Raw genomic sequence first — 27500 nt, 5'->3', positions numbered from 1 at the left:
GGGCTGAGGAGTGAAAACTGCAAATTAGAGAAACTGAAGTAAGTGAACAACAAGTGTGTGTCAGTGTGTGTCTCACTAATTTTATTTCTTGTCACATTATGGCTAAGACTTTTCCACTTCCACAACACAAACGCTGTGTTTAATCAGGACAGACTGCAGTGTCCCTTATGGACAGACAGACAGATGGACGTGAGGTGACACAACTGCAGATTTCCCTTTAATAATTCAATTCATAAAGACAGCATTGTGACCCTGAGCCCCTCCACCACACTGGTCACTCTCCTCATCCTCTCTGTCAAGATTTTTGTTTTATTTCTTATCCCACAAGCCCACGCTGTCCATTCTTTATTTTAATCTTGTATTTGTTCCTGTCCTCCATTGTCACTTTCCTCTTTACACTCCTCTGATGTCCTCACTAAAGTTTGTTAAAAATCACTAAAATAGAATAAGGAGGAGAAACACAGTCAGTGGGAGGAGAAGAGACAACTAAAATGACAGAAGACAAAGAGGAATGGACAGCTAGAGCTGAAGTGACAGATAAGGACAAGGAGAATAGAATAGCAAATATAAGGAAAGACAAGAGAAGGGGATGAACAGAATGAAGAAAAGTACAAATAAAAGAGGAGGACAAGGCAGAGGATAAGGAGAAGGAGAGAGAGGAGGACAGACAGAGGAACAGGAGGAACGGTGGACAGCAGCAGTAGAAATGACCAGCCAGCCATACACAGAAAGAGAAGGTCACAGGGAGGAGAGGATTAGGACTGAAGGCAGTGTGGACAGTAAGGTGGGAGACACAGGAAGTGACCGCCATTATAGCCAAGTGGATTGAACAGGCTGACATCATTCTTCAAGACATGACCCCAGGTCTACACAGGACATCGACATATATCTGTCAGTGGACTTAGTGACCAACTGGTGGACACACACATCATGTGCAATAGACATCAGAGACACTGAGAGGATTCTGGGAAGGTGACCTCAGTGGGCGTGTCAGTGAGATACTCCAGTGTGAGGAGTGGCGCCCTCTTGTGTTTGTAACTCACACTTGTGTCTCTTCTGGGACATTTAAAACAAAAATTCTAGCACCTGATCAGTGTAGTCTGTCACATGACTTTCTCAATAATCCATTATATAGCGCCTTTTTGATATTTTTATACACACATGGACTTCACTGATGTCATCACAGGTTCAGACCCTCTGCCTCACAAATCCTTTCTTTATCATTTCAGTCAGTCAGGGTCTTCCTCAATGCCAGCTGACAATCAGGACGATCAACTGGAGATGTGAATAATTTGACGTCACTAAGGACACCTGTCACACTAGTCCTGTGCCCCACTGGTCACTCTGGTCACTGCGTGATTCTCTTTACTACTAAATACAAAGCTGTGTGGTGACACATGTCAGGGGTCAGTGATTGTGTGCAGGTTTTTAAATTAAAATGGTGGACTCAGAGGGGCGAGGTGGATGTGGTAGTGTGGGGAGCAGAGCAGCCCTGGAGTGTTGGTGGTGAATTGGCGGAGCGCACTTTACACCTGCAGACACGTGTGGTTCAGCCAGTGTCCTCATTAGTGTTCTGGGGTCTGTAATTAGACACTTGCACCCCAGTTAATTAAAAAAAGTTTAAAATGAGAAAAATCAAAAGATGGAAACAGAGGATAAATGAGAAATAAAGTAAATGCAGAATTGTGGCTGAGCTGAAGGAGTGGAGAGGAAGTCAGGAAGTGGCCATGAGAGGAGTGAGCACACAGCACTCAAGGGGCAAGATCGAAACCTATTGTGTGCCCAGGATGTCATCATCCAGGATGTCTCTGTACATTGCTGCAGTCATCTTTCGCTTTATCCTGACTAGTCTCCCAGTTCCTGCCACTGGTAAACATCCCCACAGCATGATGCTGCCACCACTATGCTTCACTGTAGGGATGATATTTTCTTGGTGATGAGCGGTGCCTGGTTTCCTCCAAACGTGACGCCTGGCATTCACACCAAAGAGTTCAATCTTTGTCTCATCAGACCAGAGAATTTTGTTTCTCATGGTCTGTGAGTCCTTCAGGTGCCTTTTGGCAAACTCCAGGCGGGCTGCCATGTGCCTTTTACTAAGGAGTGGCTTCCATCTGGCCACTCTACCATACAGGCCTGATTGGTGGATTGCTGCAGAGATGGTTGTCCTTCTGGAAGGTTCTCCTCTCTCCAAAAAGGACCTCTGGAGCTCTGACAGAGTGACCATCAGGTTGTTGGTCACCTCCCTGACTAAGGCCCTTCTCCCCCGATCACTCAATTTAGATGGCCGGCCAGCTCTAGGAAGAGTCCTGGTGGTTTCGAACTTCTTCCACGTACGGATGACGGAGGCCACTGTGCTCACTGGGATCTTCAAAGCAGCAGAAATTTTTCTGTAACCTTCTCCAGATTTGTGCCTTGAGACAATCCTGTCTCGGAGGTCTACAGACAATTCCTTTGACTTCATGCTTGGTTTGTGCTCTGAAATGAACTGTCAACTGTGGGACCTTATATAGACAGGTGTGTGCCTTTCCAAATCATGTCCAATCAACTGAATTTACCACAGGTGAACTCCAATTAAGCTGCAGAAACATCTCAAGGATGATCAGGGAAACAGGATGCACCTGAGCTCAGTTTTGAGCTTCATGGCAAAGGCTGTAAATACTTATATACATGTACTTTCTCAGTTTTTATTTTTAATAAATTTGCAAAAATCTCAAGTAAACTTTTTTCACGTTGTCATTATGGGGTGTTGTGTGTAGAATTCTGAGGAAAAAAATTTAAAATTTAATTAATACATTTTGGAATGAGGCTGTAACATTACAAAATGTGGAAAAGTGATGCGCTGTGAATACTTTCTGGATGCACTGTATATGGGTCTAGTGTGTGAATCACCTGTGGTCTAAGGAAATAAAGAAGTAGTCACTCCAGGGTCTTCATCATATGGGATGTTAAGGCCACAGGCTTGAAGTTATTCAGTTCACTGGATTTCACTTTCTTGGGAATCAGGATGAGACATGAGGTTTTCCACAGTGTTGAGACCCATCCACAGTCACAGGCTCAGGCTGAAGATCTGCTGAAGGGGTTCTGCCAGTTCAGCAGCACAGGCTCTCAGAAGTCTTAGGCACACCTTATCTGGGCCAGCTGTCTTCCTGGGACACAGCCTTCTTAGTTCTCCTCTAACCTCATCAGCAGTGATGGTGTGAGAAACAGGGGGAGGAGAAGCAGAGGGGCTGTTGGCACATTCTGATGTGCTGCCATGCTGGTAGAGGGATGGGATGGGGTGGGTGAGTAGCTCCACATGGTCCTCTCCTATACAGCTGCTCCTTTGCTTAAAAACTGGGATGGTCTTCATACCATCCCTTAACTCCCTGATGTTATTTTGCTGCAGGTTATGCTCTTTCTTCTTCCTGTAGGACTACTTAGCTTCCATTAGTTGAACCTTAAGTTCCTTCTGTACACTCCTCAGCTCTGCCTGCTCCTTGTTTTTGAAAATTCTGTTCTTCTTGTAAGAAAGCCCTTAACATCACTGGTAATCCAGGGCTTATTATTAGCCCTTGGGCACCTTAGCTAATATTAAAATGACAAATACTAAAGTGATTTTACATTAAAGTAAAATAAAATAAAGTGACATGACATATGCTGATAGGATGACATGCTGATAGGATGACATGTTTAAACAAAAAAAAAAGTTATTCAGTATTGAGCAGGTAGTGAGATATCAGATGTGGTGCATAGCTAATACAGTTAATACAGCTTATGAGCAGAGAAGGAGTATCAGGCTCAGAACTAAAACACTGTCCCACGCCTGCTAGGAAGAGTTAAAGAGTCTAATGGCTCTAAGGGACAAAAGATATCTTATATCTGTCTGTATGGCAGTCCTGTCATAGCAGCCTACCACTAAACAAACTCCTCTGATTAATTATGGTGGTGTATAGTGGGTGATGTTCATTGTCCATAACAGATAGCAGCTTGCACAGTGTCCTCCTTTCTGCCACCATCACCAGAGTCCTATTCCATGCCAACCTATGCCAACCACAGACCCTGCTCACCTGATCAGCTTGTCAATACGCTCAGCATCTCTTGTCATCAAGCTAACTACACGCCACAGTGTAGAAGAGAGTACTGGCAACCACTGACTGATGGAACATCTATAGGAGTTTCTTACATTCCTATGTTAAAGGTGCTCAGCCTCCTCAGAAAACAGAGCCAGCTTTGCTCCTTCCTGCACAGAGCCTTTGGGTACTCTGACCAGTCCAGCCAGTCATCAAACTGCACTCCAAGGTATGCAGTGCATCCAGAAAGTATTCACAGCGCATCACTTTTTCCACATTTTGTTATGTTACAGCCTTATTCCAAAATGGATTAAATTCATTTTTTTCCTCAGAATTCTACACACAACACCCCATAATGACAACATGAAAAAGTTTACTTGAGGTTTTGCAAATTTATTAAAAATAAAAACTGAGAAATCACATGTACATAAGTATTCACAGCCTTTGCTCAATACTTTGTCGATGCACCTTTGGCAGCAATTCCAGCCTCAAGTCTTTTTGAATATGATGCCACAAGCTTGGCACATCTATCCTTGGCCAGTTTCGCCCATTCCTCTTTGCAGCACCTCTCAAGCTCCATCAGGTTGGACAGGAAGCGTCGGTGCACAGCCATTTTAAGATCTCTCCAGAGATGTTCAATCGGATTCAAGTCTGGGCTCTGGCTGGGCCACTAAAGGACATTCACAGAGTTGTCTTGAAGCCACTCCTTTGATATCTTGGTTGTGTGCTTAGGGTCGTTGTCCTGCTGAAAGATGAACCGTCGCTCCAGTCTGAGGTCAAGAGCACTCTGGAGCAGGTTTCCATTCAGGATATCTCTGTACATTGCTGCAGTCATCTTTCCCTTTATCCTGACTAGTCTTCCAGTTCCTGCCACTGAAAAACATCCCCACAGCATGATGCTGCCACCACCATGCTTCACTGTAGGGATGATATTTTCTTGGTGATGAGCGGTGCCTGGTTTCCTCCAAACGTGATGCCTGGCATTCACACCAAAGAGTTCAATCTTTGTCTCATCAGACCAGAGAATTTTGTTTCTCATGGTCTGTGAGTCCTTCAGGTGCCTTTTGGCAAACTCCAGACGGGCTGCCATGTGCCTTTTACTAAGGAGTGGCTTCCACCTGGCCACTCTACCATACAGGCCTGATTGGTGGATTGCTACAGAGATGGTTGTCCTTCTGGAAGGTTCTCCTCTCTCCAAAAAGGACCTCTGGAGCTCTGACAGAGTGACCATCAGGTTGTTGGTCACCTCCCTGACTAAGGCCCTTCTCCCCCGATCACTCAATTTAGATGGCCGGCCAGCTCTAGGAAGAGTCCTGGTGGTTTCGAACTTCTTCCACGTACGGATGACGGAGGCCACTGTGCTCACTGGGATCTTCAAAGCAGCAGAAATTTTTCTGTAACCTTCTCCAGATTTGTGCCTTGAGACAATCCTGTCTCGGAGGTCTACAGACAATTCCTTTGACTTCATGCTTGGTTTGTGCTCTGAAATGAACTGTCAACTGTGGGACCTTATATAGACAGGTGTGTACCTTTCCAAATCATGTCCAATCAACTGAATTTACCACAGGTTAACTCCAATTAAGCTGCAGAAACATCTCAAGGATGATCAGGGGAAACGGGATGCACCTGAGCTCAGTTTTGAGCTTCATGGCAAAGGCTGTAAATACTTACTGTATATACATGTACTTTCTCAGTTTTTTTATTTTTAATAAATTTGCAAAAATCTCAAGTAAACTTTTTTCACGTTGTCATTATGGGGTGTTGTGTGTAGAATTCTGAGGAAAAAAATTTTAAATTTAATTAATCCATTTTGGAATGTGGCTGTAACATTACAAAATGTGGAAAAAGTGATGCGCTGTGAATACTTTCTGGATGCACTGTATATAGGTCTAGTGTGTGAATCACCTGTGGTCTAAGGAAATAAAGAAGTAGTGGTCTTCATGATATGGGATGTTAAGGCCATAGGCTTGAAGTTATTCAGTTCACTAGATGCTACTTTCTTGGGAATCAGGATGAGACATGAAGTTTTCCACAGTGTGGAGACCCTCCCCAGTCACAGGCTCAGGCTGAAGATCTGCTGAAGGGGTTCTGCCAGTTCAGCAGCACAGGCCTCAGAAGTCTTGGGCACACCTTATCTGGGCCAGCTGTCTTCCTGGGATGCAGCCATCTCAGTTTTCCTCTAACCTCATCAGCAGTGATGGTGTGAGAAACGGGGAGGAGAAGCAGGGGGGCTGTTGGCTCATTCTGATGTGCTGCCATGCTGGTAGAGGGATGGGATGGGGTGGGTGAGTAGCTCCACATGGTCCTCTCCTATACAGCAGTTCCTTTGCTTATAAACTGTGATGGTCTTCATACCATCCCTCAACTCCCTGATGTTATTTTGCTGCAGCTTATGCTCTTCCTTCTTCCTGTAGGACTCCTTAGCCTCCATTAGTTGAACCTTAAGTTCCTTCTGTACATTCCTCAGCTCTGCCTGCTCCTTGTTTTTGAAAATTCTGTTCTTCTTGTAAGAAAGTCCTTAACATCACTGGTAATCCAGGGCTTATTATTAGCCCTTGGGCACCTTAGCAAAGCAATTTATAGTTTTAACAGGAGTAATAGTGTTGCCAATACTGAAGTTCTCAAGTACTCTGCCACTCAGTTTGTAATCCTCTTAATGTCTTCTCCATGTGGTTCCTTCAGAACACTCTAATCGTTGATTCAACACAGTCCCTAAGAGCATTTTTATCTTTTTTCTAAAGGAGCGTTTAGTTGTGGGTTGTCTTTGAATCTGAGGCTTGTACTGAGGCTGTAGGTATACCACATTGGGGTCAGATTTACCACTGGGGAGAGGGGAGTCGCATTGGTAAGCATCTCTCACGTTTGCATGCAGAAGGTCAATTGTCCTGTTCTTTCTGGTGGTACAATCAACATACTCAAAGAAGGAAGTCAGAGTTAAGTCCAGTGTTGTATGATTGAAATCACCAGAAATGGAAATGAAATATTCAGGGTGTTGCATCTGAAGTCTCACAGTGATTAAGAGAATGACGTTACATGGCGGATGACATAAACAGTGACTACGATAGCATGAGAAAACTCCCTGGGCATGTATTATGTATGAACACCCACCGTTTACAATTTAATGTCCCTACAGCAGATTGTTTTCTTAACTGTTACATGTCCTGGGTTACTCCATCTGATATTAATAAATACTACAAGTCCCCCACCTTTGCTTTTGCCACACCATTTAGCGTCCATGTCTTCTCCTATTGATTGTGACCCCAGAACATTCAAATTTGCATCAGGAATGTTGTTGGTTAGCCGCGTCTCCGTCAGACACCCCAAACTCAGTGGGAAATTTGGCAATAGAGACAATCATCAAGTCCAAGTTTTTTTAATTACGGCCTTTCAGAAACTGACCTGGAACAGGCAGACGAAAGCACAGACTTTCCAGGACCCCGCTCCTCTGCATCGTGTCCGGTCAAGAGTGAAAATGGAAGCGAATATGTAAATGATGCAGGTCATGATAGCTCTTCAATTCCAGAAGATCACTTGAAACTGGAAATGGCCTTGCAGTCCGCGCTGTCATCTATTCTTCGCGAGCGGAAGCAATGGCTGTAATATGGATTGCCACTTCACCTGCGGAGCACGAAAGCCGAAACGAGCTGTCCAAACTGAAGTTAATGATCGCTAAAATGGCCACGGCCATACATGAGCTCAAGAAAGACATTCAGAAAGATATAAAGAATATATATTAAGACATAAAGAAAGAAAAAATGGTTTGACAAGTGTGAAGATGCGGCAGGATAATAAAGGCTTGGAGAAACGTGTATATAATCACTTTGATGCAGCCTTTAAAGGTATGCTGGAAAAAATTGAGGAACACATTTAGGAAAATGCGTCTAAACTGAGAGCACTTGGCGATCAGCTGGAAGACGTTAAGCAGACATTCATGACTAAAATTAAAGCAGCCAAACATCTGGTATCTACCGCCGATGGAAAAGCAACAGCTGTGAATTCCGTATGCAAAATCTTGGAGACAGACTTGCAGCTCTGAAGATGGATGCAGAAAGAATAATATTACAATCGAAGGTCTACCTGAGAATCGTGAAAGTCCAAACCCAGTGAAATTCATAGCGGAACTATACTCAAAAATAATTGGAGAGGACTTTAAATCAGACACCGAGATAGAAGCAGCTTATCGCATACGGGGATCAAATACCTCTAAACGTAGGACTCTTGTGTGCTTCAAGAGATTACAATCTAAATTTAATGTAATGTCACTTCTCAGACAGAAACAAGAGAATATATTTGAAAATAACCACATTCATATTTTCCCAGATTTCTCACCCTCAACAGCTACTAAACGTGCCACTTTTTACAACATTAAACAGTGCTTACGGAAAGCCGATATCAGATACAGCCTCTTGTATCCTGCCAAACTGAAAGTGGATATTCAAGACAAGCATCACACCTTCACCACTACGGAGGAAACAGAAAAGGAGTTAAGAAAGCTGATCCTGATGTTTTTTTGAAATACGATCGTGAGTTGCATCCTGTCATGGCATGGCAAGAAGATATTACCTGCTGTGTGATCCACTTGCAATGATACGGGTACCGTAATTATACATCCTTTTCCCTTCTCTGCCACTTTCTGTTTATGTTTTAATTACAATTATACACGTATATGTGTATGTGTGGAAGAAATTAAATTAATAACATTTTTCTTTTTTAATACTATTCTAAAAGAGACTGTTTAACATCATACCCTTGGTTTCTTACTATTTCAAGACTGCTAAAGATTATATTTTATGCTAATAGTATTTAAACTGTATTGGCAATAGATATCTCAGTTTTATTCCTCATACACCGCTGCAGGGGGCTTCTTATGTTTTGGAAGTGCTTTCTCTCTAGGTATGTCAGAGGATTGGGGCTTTGTGAAGTGAGGTCTAGTCCAGGGGTGGGCAAAGTCATTCCTGGAGGGCCACAGTGGCTGCAGGTTTTTGTTCCAACCTAATTGCTTAATAAGAAGCACTTATTACTCTAGAAACACTTCTGCTTCATTTCCCTCATTAAGATTTTGAACCCTTATTGCTTATTTAAGTCTTAAACAGCTGCATTCTTGGTTTTTAATTGCTCCTTATTAGCCAAAAGATGCAAATGACAAAAGAAACCAGCAGTTATCCATTTTACTTGTTCCCCTTTTACACCTGTGTGTATTTATCATGCACTATTTGGTTTAATTAAATGCTTGGAAGGAAAGAGAAGAAAAAAAAGTGAAGGGTTAAGAGTTACCCATTTGTTTTACACTTCAAAGTATTTGGATGATATTCTTAGAATGGAAAAAAAATCTAGGATATGAGAATGACTTGATATAGCAGAGTTAAAGCACTAACAAGCCATGAAATTGTATTATTGGCAAGGATTGTTTTCTAATTAAGCAACTGGGTTGAAACAAAAAACCGCAGCCACTGCGGCCCTCCAGGAATGACTTTGCCCACCACTGGTCTAGTCTAATGTGGGAAGGCCAAATGGGGTCGGGGGGCTGGGCGGAGGCTATTGGGAAGAGAACGAGAGCAATCTATTTTGAATCTACCCTTTTAATCCTTATAATTGCAAGAGCTAATGTAACAATAGGCTTCATGGCAGTAACTCCCGGAAAAATGGGAAATTAAGGTCAAAGCTATCTTATGTAATAATGTACTATCTTAAATTAAGACTACAAAAATGTCAGCAAAAGTTCAGAAGTAATGTCTTCATGACCAAACAGTTAATTTTATGAGGTGGAATATTAAAGGTCTCAATCATGAATTACAGAGAAAGAAAGTTATTATCAAACCTAACAGGTCTAGGAATTCTTATAAATAGAACAATCTCATTTGTAGTATCAGATGTAGTATCTGATCCTGAAAGGTGATATGTTATTATCATGGGTAATTTATTTAGCCGTAAAGTGATTTTGATAAATATCTACGCACCCAATGTAAATGACAGGGACATCATCCAAAATGTATTTGCACCCATTCCCAATTAGAACACTCATAACTTTATAATGGCTGGGGACTTTAATTGTGTTTTAAATCCAGACTTAGATAGGTCTCCTGTCATAGGGGTGAGGACATCTAACACTGCAAAGACAATCACACAGTTTGTAACTGACCACAACTTATCAGACCCCTGGAGATTTCTTAACCCAAACGCAAGAACATATTCGTTCTACACACCGGTGCATCATTGCTACTGAAGAATTGGTTATTTCTTTATAGATAATAATTTCTTGCCTACGATTAAATCTTGCAAGTACAACACTATTGTTATTTCCAACCATGCCTCTTTGATCTTGGAGCTAAAATCATTATGCCCCACATACTCATCTTGCAGATGGCGTCTTATCCCACTTTTTTCAGCAGATGAGAACTGTACAGAAATTATATCCAAACAAATCATTTTTTTTCTAAAGACAAATACATCCTCAGAGGTCTCGGTAGGAATACTCTGGGAAACCCTGAAGGCCTCCTTAAGAGGACAGATTATCTCATATCTTTCCCACAGAAACACATTGCAAACCAAGCAGGTATCGAAGCTAACCAGCGAAATTACTAAAATAGATCAAGAACATGCCAGATGTCCTAGTGAGGCTCTACATAGGAAAAGGCAGGCTCTGCATTCAGAGCTTATCCTCTTAACAACTAAAGAAACTGAACAACTCATTTTTAAATCAAGACATCATTACTGTGAACACGGAGAGAAAGCTAATAAGCTCTTAGCTCAACAAATCCACAAGCAAGAAGTTCACAATGCAATCCCATAAAAATATAATGCACACATTTAGAGACTATTATAAATCCTTATATTCTACTGAGTTTAAAGAAAACAGCACACAATCTAATACATTTCTGCATGCATTACAGATACCACAAATAGATACCCTTAGTGCAGAGGAATTGGATAAACCTCTGTCAGTATCAGAATTACTAGATGCTATAAAGTCACTTCAGAGTGGGAAAGCAGCAGGCCCTGATGTTAAGATACTCCCCAAAGTCCTAGCTAGAAGAATGAAAAACGTGCTGCCTTCGGTAATATCACAAGATCAAACTAGATTTATTAAAGGCTGACAGTTAGCTTCCAATCTTCGATGCCTGTTTAATGTAATATATTCACCCACAATGTCAAACACCCCAGAGATATTATAATCATTGGATGCAGAAAAAGCATTTGATATGGTTGAATGGAACTACCTTTTCACTAAATTGTAGAAATTTGGGTTTGCCCCGAACATTTGTGCATGGATCAAACTACTGTGTAGCAATCCAGAAGCTTCAGTTTGTATTAACAATACTAATTCAGACTACTTTAAACTAGAACGTAGTACCAGACAAGGATGCCCCCTGTCAGCACTACTTTTTGCAATTGCCTTTGAGCCACTGGCAGTTCACTGTCGAAACGCTTATGTGATAAAGGGGATTATCAGAGAACTACTTGAACAGAAAATTTCTCTATATGCAGATGATATGGTACTGTATATATCAGATCCACAAAATACTGTGCCTGCAGTCCTAACAGCACTCACAGAATTTCAAAAGATCTCTGGTCTCAGAATTAATTTGACTAAAAGTGTTCTCTTTTCAGTGAATTCTCAAGCATACAAACCTAGATTGGACACATTCCCTTTTTTCATCGCAGATCAGTTTAAACACCTGCATAGATGGTCAACCCTTCATCTCACTTTAGCTGGAAGAATTAACGTTGTTAAGATGAAAATCCTTCCTAAGCTTCTCTTTTTTATTTCAAATCATTCCAATATACATCAGTAAATCCTTTTTTAAGCAATTAGATTCAACCATAACCTCATTTATTTTGAATTTAAAACATCCACGAATACAAAGAGCGACCCTACAAAGGCATAAGACAGAAGGTTGCATGGCTCTACCTATTTCAGTTTTATTACTGGGCAGCAAAAATGCAAGCTATTAAAAGCTGGACATGGATACAAATAGATGAACATACGCAGGCTTGGTCCGCAATAGAAATAAAATCCTGCAGTACTTCTTTATATTCCCTGCTTTCTGTCCTAATAAATGAAAGTTATCACCAATATACTAACAACCCAATTGTGCTTCACTCACTCAGAATATGGAACCAATGTAGGAAGCATTTTAAGATGGAGAATCATTTATCTGTGACACCTCTGCACGAGAACCACCTTTTTCCACCCTCTCAAACAAAGATAGATAGATACTTTATTTATCCCAAACATATGCAGTTTGTAATGTCTGGAAACCATTTGGGATTAAATCACTTAGAGATCTGTACATAGACAATGTCTTTGCATCCTATGAACAATTACACTCCAAATTTAACTTTCCAGAAACACATTTGTTTCACTATCTTCATATTAGAAACTTTGTTAAATAGAACCTGCCCCATTTTCCTCATCTCCCACCTACCTCGGGGTTTGGTTTGTTTTCAATCCTATTTTTGTAAAAAATTATCTATTTGTATGGAATGATTACAATAAAATTAATAAAAAAGGTAAATATTACATACAAACACACACTTCTAACATATTAATATGTAAAGAGAGATAATTTAATATAACTACAAATAAAAATAATACAACTAAAAAGAATATATAAAGCATATATTTTTGGGTCCCTGGAGCTTGAACTTTTATATAGGCCTCTTCACAATCTTCTTCTTCTTCTTAGCAATCTTCTTCTTCTTGTTAGGGGTTGCCACAGCAGATCATCTTGTTCTTTATGTCATCTGTATCTTGTTCTGTTACACCCATCACCTGCATTACCTCTCTCACCACATCCATAAACCTTCTCTTAGGCCTTCCTCTTTTTCTCTTGCCTGCCAGCTCTACCATTAGCATCCTTCACCCAATATACTCAACATCTCTCCTCTGCACATGTCCAAACCAACACAATCTCGGTTCTCTGACTTTGTCTCCCAACTGTCCAACTTGAACTGTCCCTCTAATGTCCTCATTTCTAATCCTATCCATCCTCATCACACCCAATGCAAATCTTAGCATCTTTAACTCCACCTTGCCACATCCAACTCTGTCTCCTGCTTTCTGGTCAGTGCCACCATCTCCAACCCATATAACATAGCTGGTCTCACTACCGTCCTGTAGACTTTCCCTTTCACTCTTGCTGATACCCGTCTGTCACAAATTACTCCTGAAACTCTTCTCCACATATTTAAACTCATCCACCTTCGCCAGCTCTACTCCCTGCATCCTCACCATTCCACTGACCTCCCTCTCATTCACACACATGTATTCTGTCTTGTTCCTACTGACCTTCATTCCTCTCCTCTCTAGAGCATATCTCCACCTCTCCAGGGTCTCCTCAACCTGCTCTGTACTATTGCTACAGATCAGAATGTCATCAGCAAACATCATAGTCCACGGGGACTCCTGTCTAATCTTGTCAGTCAACCTGTTTATCACCATTGCAAATAAGAAAGGGCTCAGAGCCGATCCCCGTTGTAATCCAACCTCCACATTGAATGCATCTGTCACTCCTACCGCAGACTTCACCACTGTCACACTTCCCTCATACATTTCCTGTACAACTGTTATGTACTTCTCTGCCACTCCCAACTTCCTCATACAATACCACAGCTACTCTTGAGGTCCCCTGTCATATGCTTTCTCCAGGTCACAAAGACACAATGCAACTCCTTCTGGCCTTCTCTAAACTTCTCCATCAACATCCTCAGAGCAAACATTGCATCTGTGGTGCTCTTTCTTGGCATGAAACGATCCTGCTCCTCACTAATCATCACCTCACTTCTTAACCTAGCTTCCACTACTCTTTCCCATAACTTTATGCTGTGGCTCATCAATTTTATCCCCCTGTAGTTGCTACAGTCCTGCATATCCCCCTTATTCTTAAATATCGGCACCAGTACACTTCTTCTCCACTCCTCAGGCATCCTCTCACTTTCCAAGATTCCATTAAAAAATATGGCAAAAAAACTCCACTTCCATCTCTCCTAAATGTGTCCATGCTTCCACAGGTATGTCATCTGGACCAACACCCCTTCCATTTTTCATCCTCTTTATAGCTGTCCTTACTTCCTCCTTGTTACTCCATTGCACTTCCTGATTCACTATCATCCAACCTCTTCTCTCTCTCGTTCTCTTCATTTATCAGCCTTTCAAAGTACTCTTTCCCTCTGCTCAACACACTCTCCTCGCTTGTGAGTATGTTTTTATTTTTATTACCCTAACCTGCTGCACATCTTTCCCAGCTCGGTCCCTCTCTGTAGCCCACCGGTCCATTTCTCCCTCCTTAGTGTCCAGCCTTTCATACAACTCATCATATGCCTTTTCTTTAGTCTTTGCCACCTCTCTCTTCACCTTGCACCTTATCTCCTTGTACTCTTTCTACTTTCTGCATCTCTCTGACATCTCTCATCTCTTCTTTGCCATCCTCTTCGTCTGTATACTCTCCTGTACTTACCTATTCCAACACTAAGTTTCCTTTTCCTCCTTCCTCTGTCCATATGTCATGCCCAGCATTCTTCTTGCTGTCACCCTTACTACTTACTACTACCAACTATCTTGTAACTCTTCACTACCACCTAGGGCCTGTCTCACCTTCTCCCTAAACTCAACCTTGCAGTCTTCCTTTTTTAACTTCCACCATTTGATCCTTGACTCTGCCCTCACTCTCTTCCTCTTCTTAATCTCCAACGTCATCCTACAGACCACCATCCTATGCTGCTTAACTACACTTTCCCCTCCACCACTTTGCAGTCTTCAATCTCCTTCAGATCAGCTCTTCTGCATATGATGCAATCTACCTGTTTGCATCTTCCTCCACTCTTGTACGTAACCCTATGTTCCTCCCTCTTCTTAAAATGCGTATTCACCACAGCCGTGTTCATCTTTTGGGCAAAATCCACTATCCTCTGACCTTCTTCATTCCTCTACTTGACACCATACCTTCCCATCACCTCCTCGTCTCCTCTGTTCCCTTCACCAACATGTCCATTGAAATCTGCTCCAATCACCACTTTCTGTCCCTTGTGTACAATGTTCATCACTTCATCCAACTCACTCCAAAAACTTTTTCTCATCCATCGCATACCCAACTTGAGGGGCATATACACTAACAACATTCATCATCACACCTACAATTTCCAGTTTCATAATCATTACCCTGTCTGACACTCTTTTCACCTCCAAAACACTCTTGACATACTGTTCCTTCAGAATAACCCCTACTCCATTTCTCCTCCCATCCACACCATGATAGAAGAATTTGAATCCACCTCCGATCCACCTGGCCTTACTCCCCTTCCATTTAGTCTCTTGCACACACAATATATTAGCCTTCCTTCTCTCCTACGTATCTGCTAACTCTCTCCCCTTACCAGTCATACTGCCAACATTCAAAGTTCCTACCCTCAGTTCTACTCTCTTTACCTTCCTCCTCTCCTCCTCCCTCCGGACACAACTTCCCCCCTCTTCCTCTCCTTCTTCTTCGGCCAACAGTAGCCCAATTTCTGCCAGCACCCTGTTGGCTAACAGTACTGGTGGTGGTCGTTGTTAACCTGGGGTTTGACCAATCCGGTATGGGAATTTTTATTGTTTTCCGCATATTGATTTGGAAATATTTTACACTGGATGCCCTTCCTGATGTAACCCTCCCCATTTATCTGGGCTTGGGACCGACACGAAGAAATACACTGGTTTGTGCATCCAGTGTTTCTAATTTCCCCTTCACAATCAGCAACAAGATTAATTTTAATTTTAAGTAATATTTTGTTTTTAATGCCACTATTTAATTGTTATTATAATGTTTTAAACCCCCGTATCATACAGTACGTGTATCTGTGCCCTGAAGGTTAAACTTCATTATTTTCATAGTAGATCTGCCCCTGTATATAATATAAATGAATTATCAAAACCAAATACATAGAAATATAAAGAAATAATAAAACATGGAAGAAAGAAAACAATTTTGAAATGATGATGAAGACAACTAATTATAGGTAAAAGTATACATCCATCCATCCATTTTCTAACCCGCTGAAAATACAGGGTCACGGGGTCTGCGGAGCCAATCCCAGCCAACACAGGGCACAAGGCAGGAACCAATCCTGGGCAGGGTGCCAACCAACCTCAGAAAAGTATACAGTTATAATAAACTATATAGAAAGTGATAGACAAATGCAGAAGTAAAGAGATATAATGGACATCATTAAGGACAATACATGTAATTCAAACAGACAATACTGGTCTACTTATATGGTGACTGGAGGACAGATCTGCACAAGTTACTTTAAAATGTTTGGGCACCAACTGTGGATCCCAATTTAATGAAGTGAGATGAAACAAAACTGGACACGATAGCCCCAAAAACAACTTTTCAACCAAATAGACAAATTCACTTTGCAGTTGTGTGAACACAATGGCACTTTCTTCATGTCGAGTTTCCGGGTCCAACAGCAGACTCCATCTACTGGGGCGCTGGCAGCTTTTCAAGAGTCCCACCCAGAAGGACAGGGGCAGCTCTGGGCACTACGGCTGAGTCAGTTCCCCTCATTTGGTTTCTTCTCAAAGCTGCAGGTGGATAAGGAGAGACAGTCAGTGTGAGCGCCCCCTCTCGTCTCAGAGTGGTATCACTTACCTCACAGAGACAGGAAGGTCATCTCCAGGTGGGCACACATGTGTGACAATACATAGAACTGGCCTGCTCATTTGTTTGCATTGTTGCATTCAGTGGCACTTTGAGAATTGTTTCTCATTACTTCTGTATTTGCACTTCATTTTTGTTCATGCTTGTCTTAAATATTGTTGTTGTATCAACTATCTGTTATTTCTAGAGCATATTTTCATACTAATGATGTAGCTGAAAGAGCTTTACAGGATGAAGAAAGAGGAAGAAAAAGACAAAATATAAAAATAAAATTAGGCAATACTACTTAACACAGAATAAAAGTAAGGTCTGATGGCCAGGGAGGACAGAACAAACAAAAAACAACTCCAGATGGCTGGAGAAGAAAAATAAAATCTGCAGGGGTTCTGAGGCCACGAGACCACCCAGCTCCCTCTTGGCATTCTACCTAACATCAATGATCTCAAGCAGTCCTCAGGTATCCAGAATTAGATAATGACGGTCATGTGGACCTCAGGCCTTCAATCCATTGATCAGGTGGTAGTGGCACAGATCACCACCACAGAAAACTGGAAAGAGAACAGAAGAGAAAGTAGGGATTAGTACGGATTGTGGAGCCACCATGAATGATAATGATAATTCAATGTATAGACATAATATCAGGATTAAATTAAAATGAAGCTATGAAAAAGCCTTGCTAAAACAAGTGAGTTTTTAGAAGTTTTTTTTAAAGTGCTCCACTGTATTAGGCTGGTGAATTTCTGTCAGTCAGCTATTCCAGATTTTAGTTGACTAACAGCAGAAGGCCGCCTCAGCACTTCTTTTAAGTTTAGCTCTAAGCAGACACTTATTTGAAGATCTAAGGTTACGATTAGGAGTGTAAGGTGACAGGAATTTTAAAATGTAGGATGGAGCAGATTATTTAAGACTTTGTAAACCATCAGCAGTATTTTAAAGTCAATTCTAAATGGCACAAGTAACCAATGTAGTGACATCAAAACTGGTGTAATGTGCTCAGATGTTCTTTTCCTAGTTAAGATTCTGGCCGCTCCATTCTGTACTCGTTGCAATCGATTGATGTCTTTTTTGGGTGGTCCTGAGAGAAGTGCGTTACAGTAATCTAGTCGAATGACAACAAAAGCGTGAACTAATTTCTCAGCATCTCACAATGTTATACGAGGTCTAACTTTTGTTATATTTCATATGATTAAAAATGCTGTCTTAGTATTCTCATTAATATGTGATTTAAAATTACCCTAAAATTCTTTACCTCTGCCTTGACTTTTAATTCTAATGAATCAAGTTTATTTCTAATGTCCATTTTCACCAATCACTAAGATTTCTGAATTCTCCTTATTCAGAATATAAAATTACTACTCATCTATTAAGAAACACAAATAAGACATTGGGGCTGGGAACCAATACAGTCTGGGAAGACCCCCATATCTAATGAGTTTACTATGTCAAGAATACTCTCAGTTAACAAATCAGATACTCCTTTGAAAAAACTTGTTGGTATTGGGTCAAGTATGCAGGAGGAGGGTCTCAGTTGAGAAATTATCTTATATAAATCAGGTAAATCTATCCTGGTGAAAGAATTGAATTTGTTTATAATGGAGTACCGGGGTTTAAGAGGATCAGTATTGGGGAAGTGTACTATATTATTTATCATACCATTTATTTTGTAATTAAAAAATACAGCAAAAACCTCACAAGTTTCACTGGACGTTTTCTGGAGACATTCCATTGAGTGATCCCAGTTTAGCAGATAATCAATTGTAGAGAATAAGACTCTGGGATTACTAGCATTGTTATTTATAATCTTAGAGAAATAGCAGCACCTCTCAAGACGGACTATTGTATGTTTGTTGTAGTAGTAGATAGTTTGCAGATATAACAAATAAATGTAATAAATGATTCCTGTAAATTTAACAAAATAGCAAATGTAAATTTGGTGTAAAACACATTATGACTTTTTTGGGACTTGAAATTTAAGACTTGACTCAAAACTTGCCTGACTTAACTCAGGACTTGAATGTGAAGAGGAGAAGAAAAAGGAGGAGAACTGAGAATTGGAAATAAATAGGAGAGCAGTGACAGGGCATCACCACCAGAGGGCAGAGCTGAGCAGAGCAGAGGACTTGGGGACCTGCAGGTTTGGCTGATGGTGACTTGGCAGACACTCAGATGTCTTATAAGATGTCCTGGAACAAAAGTGAGTGGGAGGTGAAAACATTTAGTCCCCGATCACAAGACCACCAGTAATAGAAATATTATGTCTGGCACCTGACACTGTGACTGTGCTGATCTCGTTCTTTATTTGTCTCCTGTCTTTGTAAAATGAGATGACGACTTACCAATGTGTGACATCTGTGTGACTGATGGCTTTTGCTGTAAACTCATAATTTTAACTCGAGTCCATTGATTTTCACATTTTTAACATTTTGTAGGAATATTTCTGATACTATTAATAAAAGCTTGTAAAGACCTCACCATCTTTATTCCACCCTCTTATTGTCCACGAGCCTGTCCTGGCATTTATAAACAGACGTCACTGAAAACGCAGGACGTAAAGAAATGAGCTGCTGTTGTGACAAATTCAAACTGTGATGACACAAACATGTCACTCATGTGAACCCCACATGTCCAGTGAAGTCAGCTGATAAAGTGCTGCCGATTTCCTTTGCTGTCATTTTGATCAAATCACTTATGAGGCAGAGCTGGGAATGGACAGCAGTGGTCAGCAGTCATGGGGGTCTCTTCACAGTCCACTCAGACCACCTCTGTGCCCACTGGACTGGACTTTGTGACGCTGACAGTCCATTTGAAGCTTGTCCTCCTGCTTTATTACAAATTAGTAGAAGAAATAAAAAAAACTGAGCTTAGCACCACTGAAGTGTTTAGTGGACAAAGGTCAGCTGGTCAATGTCACCGGTCAGTATGTGAGGTCTGAGTGCCCAAGGACAGAAGTGTCACATGTCAGTCTTGTCCTCCATGTCCATTATGTCATCGCCCCTAATGTCAGGCCCAGTGTTTGTCCTTTTAAACCAACAGAGTGTCATCGTCATCATCTAATTACTGTGACATGAGGAGAGTCCATCAGGACAAACAGCGGAGTGTTAAACTCTGCAGTGATCAGAATGTCTAACAGTTGTCTTTACATGATGTCCTACAAATCAGAGAAAATGTCTACACATACTGAGTCCTGAATGACACAAAGAATTCCCACTTTGTCACCCCATTGTCACCTTCTACAACTCCATGTGGCCTCTCAAGTGCAGGACACTCTCAGTCTCATTTTTTTGAGGCTCATGTCCAAAATTAATGTCTGTGTGTCCGTTTCCGTGTCCTTCTCACCTGTCAGTAAAAAATGCGGGCAGGAGACCCTCTCAGGTGTTTGGTGCCTTACTTATAAGAACAGCGGTGGTCTCAGGTTCAAACAGGCTTAGTAAAAAGTAAAAATACCAGCAGTCATTGAGCCTTTGAGCTCTGTGGCCTTCTGTCTGTCTGTCTGTCTGTCCCTCCTCATGTCCTCACTTCTCTTTCTTTATCTCCACAGCCTGCGCTCATGTGGTCTCACCTCCAATGTTCCTCATCTCTCTCCTCAGTCCTCTCTTCTCCACACTCACAGCTGACTAAACTGAACCTGAACGGAAACAAACTGGGAGATTCAGGAGCTCATCAGCTGTGTGAGGGTCTGCAGACCCCAAACTCTAAATTAAAGATACTGAGGTGAGTAAACAGGGTGAGGTGTGTGGGGTTATGAAGTCACAGCTGACCACCTGATGGACAGACTGATCACAGTACACCACATGGACTGACCGAAGGAAGGAGAAGGACAGGCAGTGGGACGAGAAGAACAAAGAGCAGTGGACAAGTGGAGCTGGACAGAGGTGACAGACAGGGAGGACAACAAAGAGGAGGAGTGTGAGATGAGCTGAGAAAAGGAAGAGCAGAAAAGGTAGACAAACAGAGGGACAAGGACACAGGGAGGAGAGGTGACAGGATCAGGACAGCAGGCAGAGTGGACAGGAGGAGAGGGTGGACAGGGTTATGGGGGTCACTTGGAAATAACAAGACAGAGAAGAGCCAATGTCAGTGGACAGGGTGGTGAGGGGACAACAAGAAGAAACAAGAGGACAGAAAATGAGAGAAGACATGAGAGTGAGGAGGAGTGGGAAAGAAAATAAAAAAGAGAGACTAAAGATTAATTAAGAGAGCAGGACACAGGAAGTGACGACAGAGGGGTCAACACCATGTCACCTGGACAGACCACCTTCTGCTGTAATTGCTCTAGCAGTACAATATAACAAAGGGGTGAGGCCTCTAGAATAGCCCACCAAACAAATGTCACCCCAGGCAGGCCCACCCCAGGCAAACAGGAGGCTTCAGGCCTGACTAGGCCTCAGAAAGGAGCTCAGGCTTTTAAATCAAAATAAAATCAAAAAGAGTCTCAGAGGCGTGAAGTGAGTCTGACCAGAGGGAGAACCGTGAAAACTCCAGCTGGAGCAGAGACAAGTCCACAAGTGGTCTTCATAAAAGAAAAATACTCACAAAGACCACCAATCACCAGAGCACAGTCAAATGAGCCACAGCCTTTAGAGAGTTGGGGGGCAGGTGGTCCTGCATCTTGGGGTCTAACAACAAAATACAAGAAACAAGAGAGAAGCAAGACACACACAGAGATACAAAATAATAATGAATCAGAATAAAAATAACAGATAATACAGAATTAAACAAATAATAAATGAACATAAACATATGTTATAAAAACAATGGAAAACAATGAAGGAAAAAAACTGTTATTTTCATTATTATTATTATTATTATTAAAAGTAATGGTTATTAATATGTCTGTCACCTGACACTGTGACTGTGCTGATCTTGTTTTTCATTTGTCTCCTGTCTTTGTCAAATGAGATGACGCCTTACTAATGTGTGACATCTGGGTGACTGATGGCCTTTGGTGTACTCTCATAATTTAAACCCAAGTCCATTGATTTTAACATTTTCTACATTTTGTATGAATATTTCTTGTGTTATTTGTTAAAGCTTGCAAACAATAATAACATTTATGTCTATAGCCCATTTTCATACAAATGGTGTAGCTCAAAGTACTTTACAAGATGAAGAAATGTTTATATTAAACAAAAGTGAGATCAGGCAGTACTAAGTAACAGAATAAAGTAAAATCAGATGACCAAGAAGAAGGAAAAAACAAAAAAAAAAATTCAGGCCCCTCCATCTTTATTCCACCCCCTTACTGCTCACCGGCCTATCCTGACTTTTATAAAATAGACATCATTGAAAAGGCAGAGCATAAAGAAATGAGCTGCTGTTGTGACAAATTCAGACTGTGACGACACAAACATGTCACTCATGTGACCCCCACATGTCTTGTGATGTCAGATGACAAAGTGCTGCGGATTTCCTTTGCTGTCATTTTGATCAAATCACTTATGGGCAGAGCTGGGAATGGACAGCATTCACTGGTCAGTATGTGAGGTCTGAGTGGCCGAGGACAGAAGTGTCACATGTCACTGTTGTCCTCCAAGTGTTAAGCTCTGCAGTGAACAGAATGTCTAACAGTTGTCTTTGCATGATGTCCTACAATTCAGACAAAATGTCCACACATTCTGAGTCCTGAATGACACAAAGAAATCCCAATTTGTCACGCCCCAACGCCCCCATTGTCACCTTATACAAGTCCATGTGGCCTATAAAGCGCAGGACACTGTCAGTCTCATTTCTTAGAGGTTCAGGTCCAATATTAATGTCTGTGTGTCCATTTCAATGACTCCTCACCTGTCAGTACAGCATGAAGGCAGGAGACCCTTACAGGTGTTTGGTGCCTTACTTATAAGAACAGTGGTGGTCTCGGGTTCAAACAGACTCAGTAAAAAGTAAAAATGCCAACAGTCATTGAGCCTTTGAGATCTGTGGCCTTCTGTCTGTCTGTCTGTCCCTCCTCATGTCATCACTTCTCTTTCTTTATCTCCACAGCCTGCACTCATGTGATCTCAGCTCAGAATGTTCCTCATCTCTCTCCTCAATCCTGTCTTCTCCACACTTACAGCTGACTGACCTGCACCTGAACTTCAACAAACTGGGAGATTCAGGAGCTCATCAGCTGTGTGAGGGTCTGCAGACCCCAAACTGTAAATTAAAGACACTGAGGTGAGTAAACAGGGTGAGGTGTGTGGGGTTATGAAGTCACAACTGACGGGTGATGGACAGACTGATCACAAGACACCACATGGACTGACTGAAGGAAGGAGAAGGACAGGCAGTGGGACGAGAAGGACAAAGAGCAGTGGACAAGTGGAGTTGGATGGAGGTGACAGACAGGGAGGACAACAAAGATAATGAGAAATGAAAGAAGGAGAACAACAAAGAGGAGGAATGTGAGATGAGCTGAGAAAAGGAAGAGCAGAAAAGGTGGACAGACAGAGGGACAAGGACACAGGGAGGAGAGGTGACAGGATCAGGACAGCAGGCAGAGTGGACAGGAGGAGAGGGTGGACAGGGTTATGGGGGTCACTTGGAACTAACAAGACAGAGAAAAGCCAATGTCAGTGGACAGGGTGGTGAGGGGACAACAAGAAGAAACAAGAGGACAGAAAATGAGAGAAGACAGGAGAGTGAGGAGGAGTGGGAAAGAAAATAATAGAGACTGAATATTAATTAAGAGAGCAGGACACAGGAAGTGACCACAGAGGGGTCAACACCACGTTACCTGGACAGACCACTGTCTGTTGTGATTGCTATAACAGCACAACATAACAAAGGGGTAATGTGACAATGCGGGTTCTCTTCAGGCTCCCAACATCCTGATGGGGGTCCTGAACTCAACATCATCGATAATGTCACCAAGATGAGCTGACAAATGGGGACAAATCTCTCAAAGCCAGGGGATATATTCCGAAAAGTGATAAAGTGTTTTTATTTAAAACAATCAAAAACAAAAAGTGTAGTGCAACAAGTTCCAATAAATAAATAAATTCATAAAACAAGTGTCCAGTGGGGTTGAAAACCATCAATAAATACATTCTTTAAAATCAGAGGTTAAAAATGCAGAAGTTAAAAATGCAGTCTCTCACTCCCTTGTTATTCTCCGGCCCATCACTCTATCCCCGGCTCCCCATTACTCTCTCGGCAAACAGAGACCCAACAGCCACGAGCTCCTTAAGTCAACCTCCCTCTTGGCCTCCAAATGGACATCACTGCCAGACCGTTGAGGTTGGCTATCCTCCCGTGATGTTTTGCACACATGTAGTCGCTCCTCAGATCCAACGGGAGAACACCTCTCCTGCTCACCCCACACACTTGCTTTCAGTCGGGCAAACTAGCCCCCAGAGCGCATCGGCCAAATGCTCCTTAGCAGAGCCCCAGCTTGTGGTGTCTCCTTTATAGGTGGCCAGATCATCCCACCTAGGCTGCCTTTTCCCAACCTTTAACCTGCATTGTCAACTTTTCATTCTCGATCGAGCTCCTTCATTTTCTTTTCTTTTCTACATTCCCCCCTTCTCTGGTGTCAACCTATATATATATATATATATATATATATGGGCACAGTGCCTTAATCACACACCGCAGGAAACCAATGAGGCAAATGAGAACGACCACACCCACACATGCAGGTGCGACTCGCTCCAATCACCTCATTAACTCCCCACAGTCGTGCAATCACGCCCACGGAGAAAGGCACTGCTATACGGATTTAAAACCGACCTTTTTTTATTGGAAGCCGCAGACCCGCTATACCACAGGTAAGGCCACTAGAATATCCCACCAAACAAATGTCACCCCAGGCAAACAGGAGGCATCAGGCCTGACTAGGCCTCAGAAAGGAGCTCAGGCTTCTCGGTCCTTCTAGGGAAACAAAAGAAGAAAGGTCAGTACTTCGCCCTTGTCCCCCGGCACGGCTGATCGCGGCGCCTGGCGGGTCCTTAAGCCGCTCCCCATGCGCTCGTGCGTGACAAGGGCATCCCTCTAAGAAGTTGGACGCCGACCGCTCGCAGGTCGCGTAACTATTTAACAGGAGGGAGTCTCGTTCGTTTTCGGAATTAACCAGACAATTCGTTCCATCAACTAAGAAAGGCCATGCACCAGCACCCACAGAATTGAGATAAAGCTATCAATCTGTCAATCTTCTCCGTGTCCGGGCCGGGTGAGGTTTCCCGTGTTGAGTCAAATTAAGCCACAGGCTCCACTCCTGGTGGTGCCCTTCCGTCAATTCCTTTAAGTTTCAGCTTTGCAACCATACTCTTTCCGGAACCCACAAACTTTGGTTTCCCGGTTGGCTGCCCGGCGGTTCATGGGAATAATGCCGCCGGATCGCTAGTCAGCATCGTTTATGGTCGGAACCACAATGGTATCTGATCGTCTTTGAACCTCCGACTTTCGTTCTTGATTAATGAAAATATTCTTGGCAAATGCTTTCGCTCTCGCTCAAATTGTTGGTGGGCGGGGCTCTGTCGTGCGTATCACATGGTCTGTCTTGCGTGTTGCTTCTTGCGTGCCCTGGTCGGCCGCTTAGTGAATTGTTGGTGGGCGGGGCTCTATCTTGCGTGCATCTTGCTTGCCATGGACTTCGTGAATTATATATATAGATTATTACTAACAGTGATGACTACTGACATGTCTGTCACCTGACACTGTGACTGTGCTGATCTTGTTTTTCATTTGTCTCCTGTCTTTGTCAAATGAGATGATGCCTTACCAATGTGTGACATCTGGGTGACTGATGGCCTTTGGTGTACTCTCATACTTTAAACCCAAGTCCATTGATTTTAACATTTTCTACATTTTGTATGAATATTGCTTGCGTTATTTGTTAGTTTGTAAACAACAATAACATCTATGTCTATAGCACATTTTCATATAAATGCTGACCCTCCTCATGTCCTCACTTCTCTTTCTTTATCTCAACAGCCTGGTCTCATGTGGTTTAACCTCCAGATGTTCCTCATCGCTCTCCTCAGTCCTCTCTTCTCCACACTCACAGCTGACTGAAATGAACCTGAAAGACAACAAACTGGGAGATTCAGGAGCTCATCAGCTGTGTGAGGGTCTGCGGACCCCAAACTGTAAATTAAAGACACTTTGGTGAGTAAAGAGAGTGAAGTGTGTGGGGTTATGAAGTCACAACTGACGGCGTGATGGACGGACTGATCACAGGACACAACATGGACTGACTGAAGGAAGGAGAAGGACAGGCAGTGGGATGAAAAGGACACAGAGCAGTGGACAAGTGGAGCTGGACAGAGGTGACAGACAGGGAGGACAACAAAGATAATGAGAGATGACAGAATGAGAACAACAAAAAGGAGGAGTGTGAGATGAGCTGAGAAAAGGAATAGCAGAGAAGGTGGACAGAGAGAGGGACAAGGACACAGGGAGGAGAGGTGACAGGATCAGGACAGCAGGCAGAGTGGACAGGAGGAGAGGGTGGACAGGGTTATGGGGGTCACTTGGAACTAACAAGACAGAGAAGAGCCAATGTCAGTGGACATGGTGGTGAGGGGACAACAAGAAGAAACAAGAGGACAGAAAATGAGAGAAGACAGGAGAGTGAGGAGGAGTGGGAAAGAAAATAATAAAGAGAGAGACTGAACATTAATTAAGAGAGCAGGACACAGGAAGTGACCACAGAGGGGTCAACACCATGTCACCTGGACAGACCACCTTCTGTTGTGATTGCTCTAACAGTACAATATAACAAAGGGGTAAAGCCTCTAAAATAGCCCACCTAATAAATGTCACCCCCCAGGCAGGCCCACTCAAGGCAAACAGGAGGCTTCAGGCCTGACTAGGCCTCAGAAAGGAGCTCAGGCTTTTAAATTCAAAATAAAATCAAAAAGAGTTGCAGAGGCGTGAAGTGAGTCTGACCAGAGGGAGAACCGTGAAAACTCCAGCTGGAGCAGAGACAAGTCCACAAGTGGTCTTCATAAAAGACGAGGTTTATTAACAAAAGAGCCAAAGGGGTTTCTAAAGGCAATCCAAAGCTAACAACATTTAAAAAGCACAAACTGTGAGAGAATCTGAACTCAAGAGCCAAAGGTTCAAAGACAATAATCAGAATTAAAAACAAAAGAGCAAAATACTCACACCAGAGCACAGTCAAATGAGCCGCAGCTTTTAGAGTTGGGGGGCAGGTGGTCCTGCGTCTTGGGATCAAACCACAAAATACAAAGAATGTGAGAGAAGTGCAAGACACTCACAGAGATACTCAATAATAAGTGAATAGAATAAAAATAACAGATAATACAGAATTAAACAAATAATAAATGAACAGAACAATGTTATAAAAACAATGGAAAACAATGAAGGAGAATAAAAAAAAATACATAAAACGGTCAGCAGGAGCCACGGAGGACCAGAACACCTTCACTGAGATAAGATGAAGCCAAAAGGCCTTCAGAGGACGGTGACCTGACTGGACAGTGAACTGAGTGACGAGCAGGGTGACAAACATGTCATGTGACTTAGGGACACTGAGGAGAATTTTGGAAAGTTGACCTGAGTTTGTGTGTCACTGTGATAGTGCAGTGTGTGAGGTCTTATGTTTGTAACTCACACTTGTGTCCTTCACAGGCTGTTTGATAATGAGATCAGTGAGAGTGAGAAGAAGAACCTGAGGTCACTAGAGGAGGAGTTGAACAGGACTGGACGGCAGACGTATATCTACACATGAGAAGACTGCACATGCTGATCAAGTGACCCCAGTGACGGTGCCCCCTGTCCACTCTCCCTGAATTCTTTTCTTTATTCTTTTATAATCTTCTCAGCTCTCCACCACATTTAATAAACTGTCCATGTGTTCTTCTCA

At 42.4% G+C, this 27500-nt stretch overlaps 1 protein-coding gene across 2 annotated transcripts; it reads left to right on the top strand.

The window, feature by feature from the left end:
* Positions 1-27500, top strand: LOC120534526 (NACHT, LRR and PYD domains-containing protein 3-like). Of its 2 annotated transcripts, none has more exons than XM_039762128.1 (5): positions 1-38; positions 20229-20401; positions 22673-22846; positions 25604-25777; positions 27266-27500. In XM_039762128.1, exons 2-5 carry the CDS (start codon positions 20238-20240, stop codon positions 27363-27365), a joined length of 612 nt encoding a protein of 203 aa, XP_039618062.1. In that variant the 5' UTR covers positions 1-38; positions 20229-20237; the 3' UTR covers positions 27366-27500. The 2 variants fall into 2 exon arrangements, with proteins under 2 accessions (XP_039618062.1, XP_039618061.1); XM_039762127.1 differs by lacking the exon at positions 1-38 and adding an exon at positions 8614-8642.

Source organism: Polypterus senegalus, chromosome 8 (genome assembly GCF_016835505.1).
Source record: "Polypterus senegalus isolate Bchr_013 chromosome 8, ASM1683550v1, whole genome shotgun sequence".
NCBI classification, from domain to species: Eukaryota; Metazoa; Chordata; class Cladistia; order Polypteriformes; family Polypteridae; genus Polypterus; species Polypterus senegalus.
This window is presented reverse-complemented; position numbering and strand designations above follow the sequence as displayed.

What these genes read in the sequence shown, in the direction of transcription:
- LOC120534526 (XM_039762127.1), top strand. An exon ending in TCTAAATTAAAGATACTGAG is followed by an intron (nt 20,402 to 22,672) that starts GTGAGTAAACAG and finishes TTATCTCCACAG; the next exon opens with CCTGCACTCATGTGATCTCA. An exon ending in TGTAAATTAAAGACACTTTG is followed by an intron (nt 25,778 to 27,265) that starts GTGAGTAAAGAG and finishes TGTCCTTCACAG; the next exon opens with GCTGTTTGATAATGAGATCA.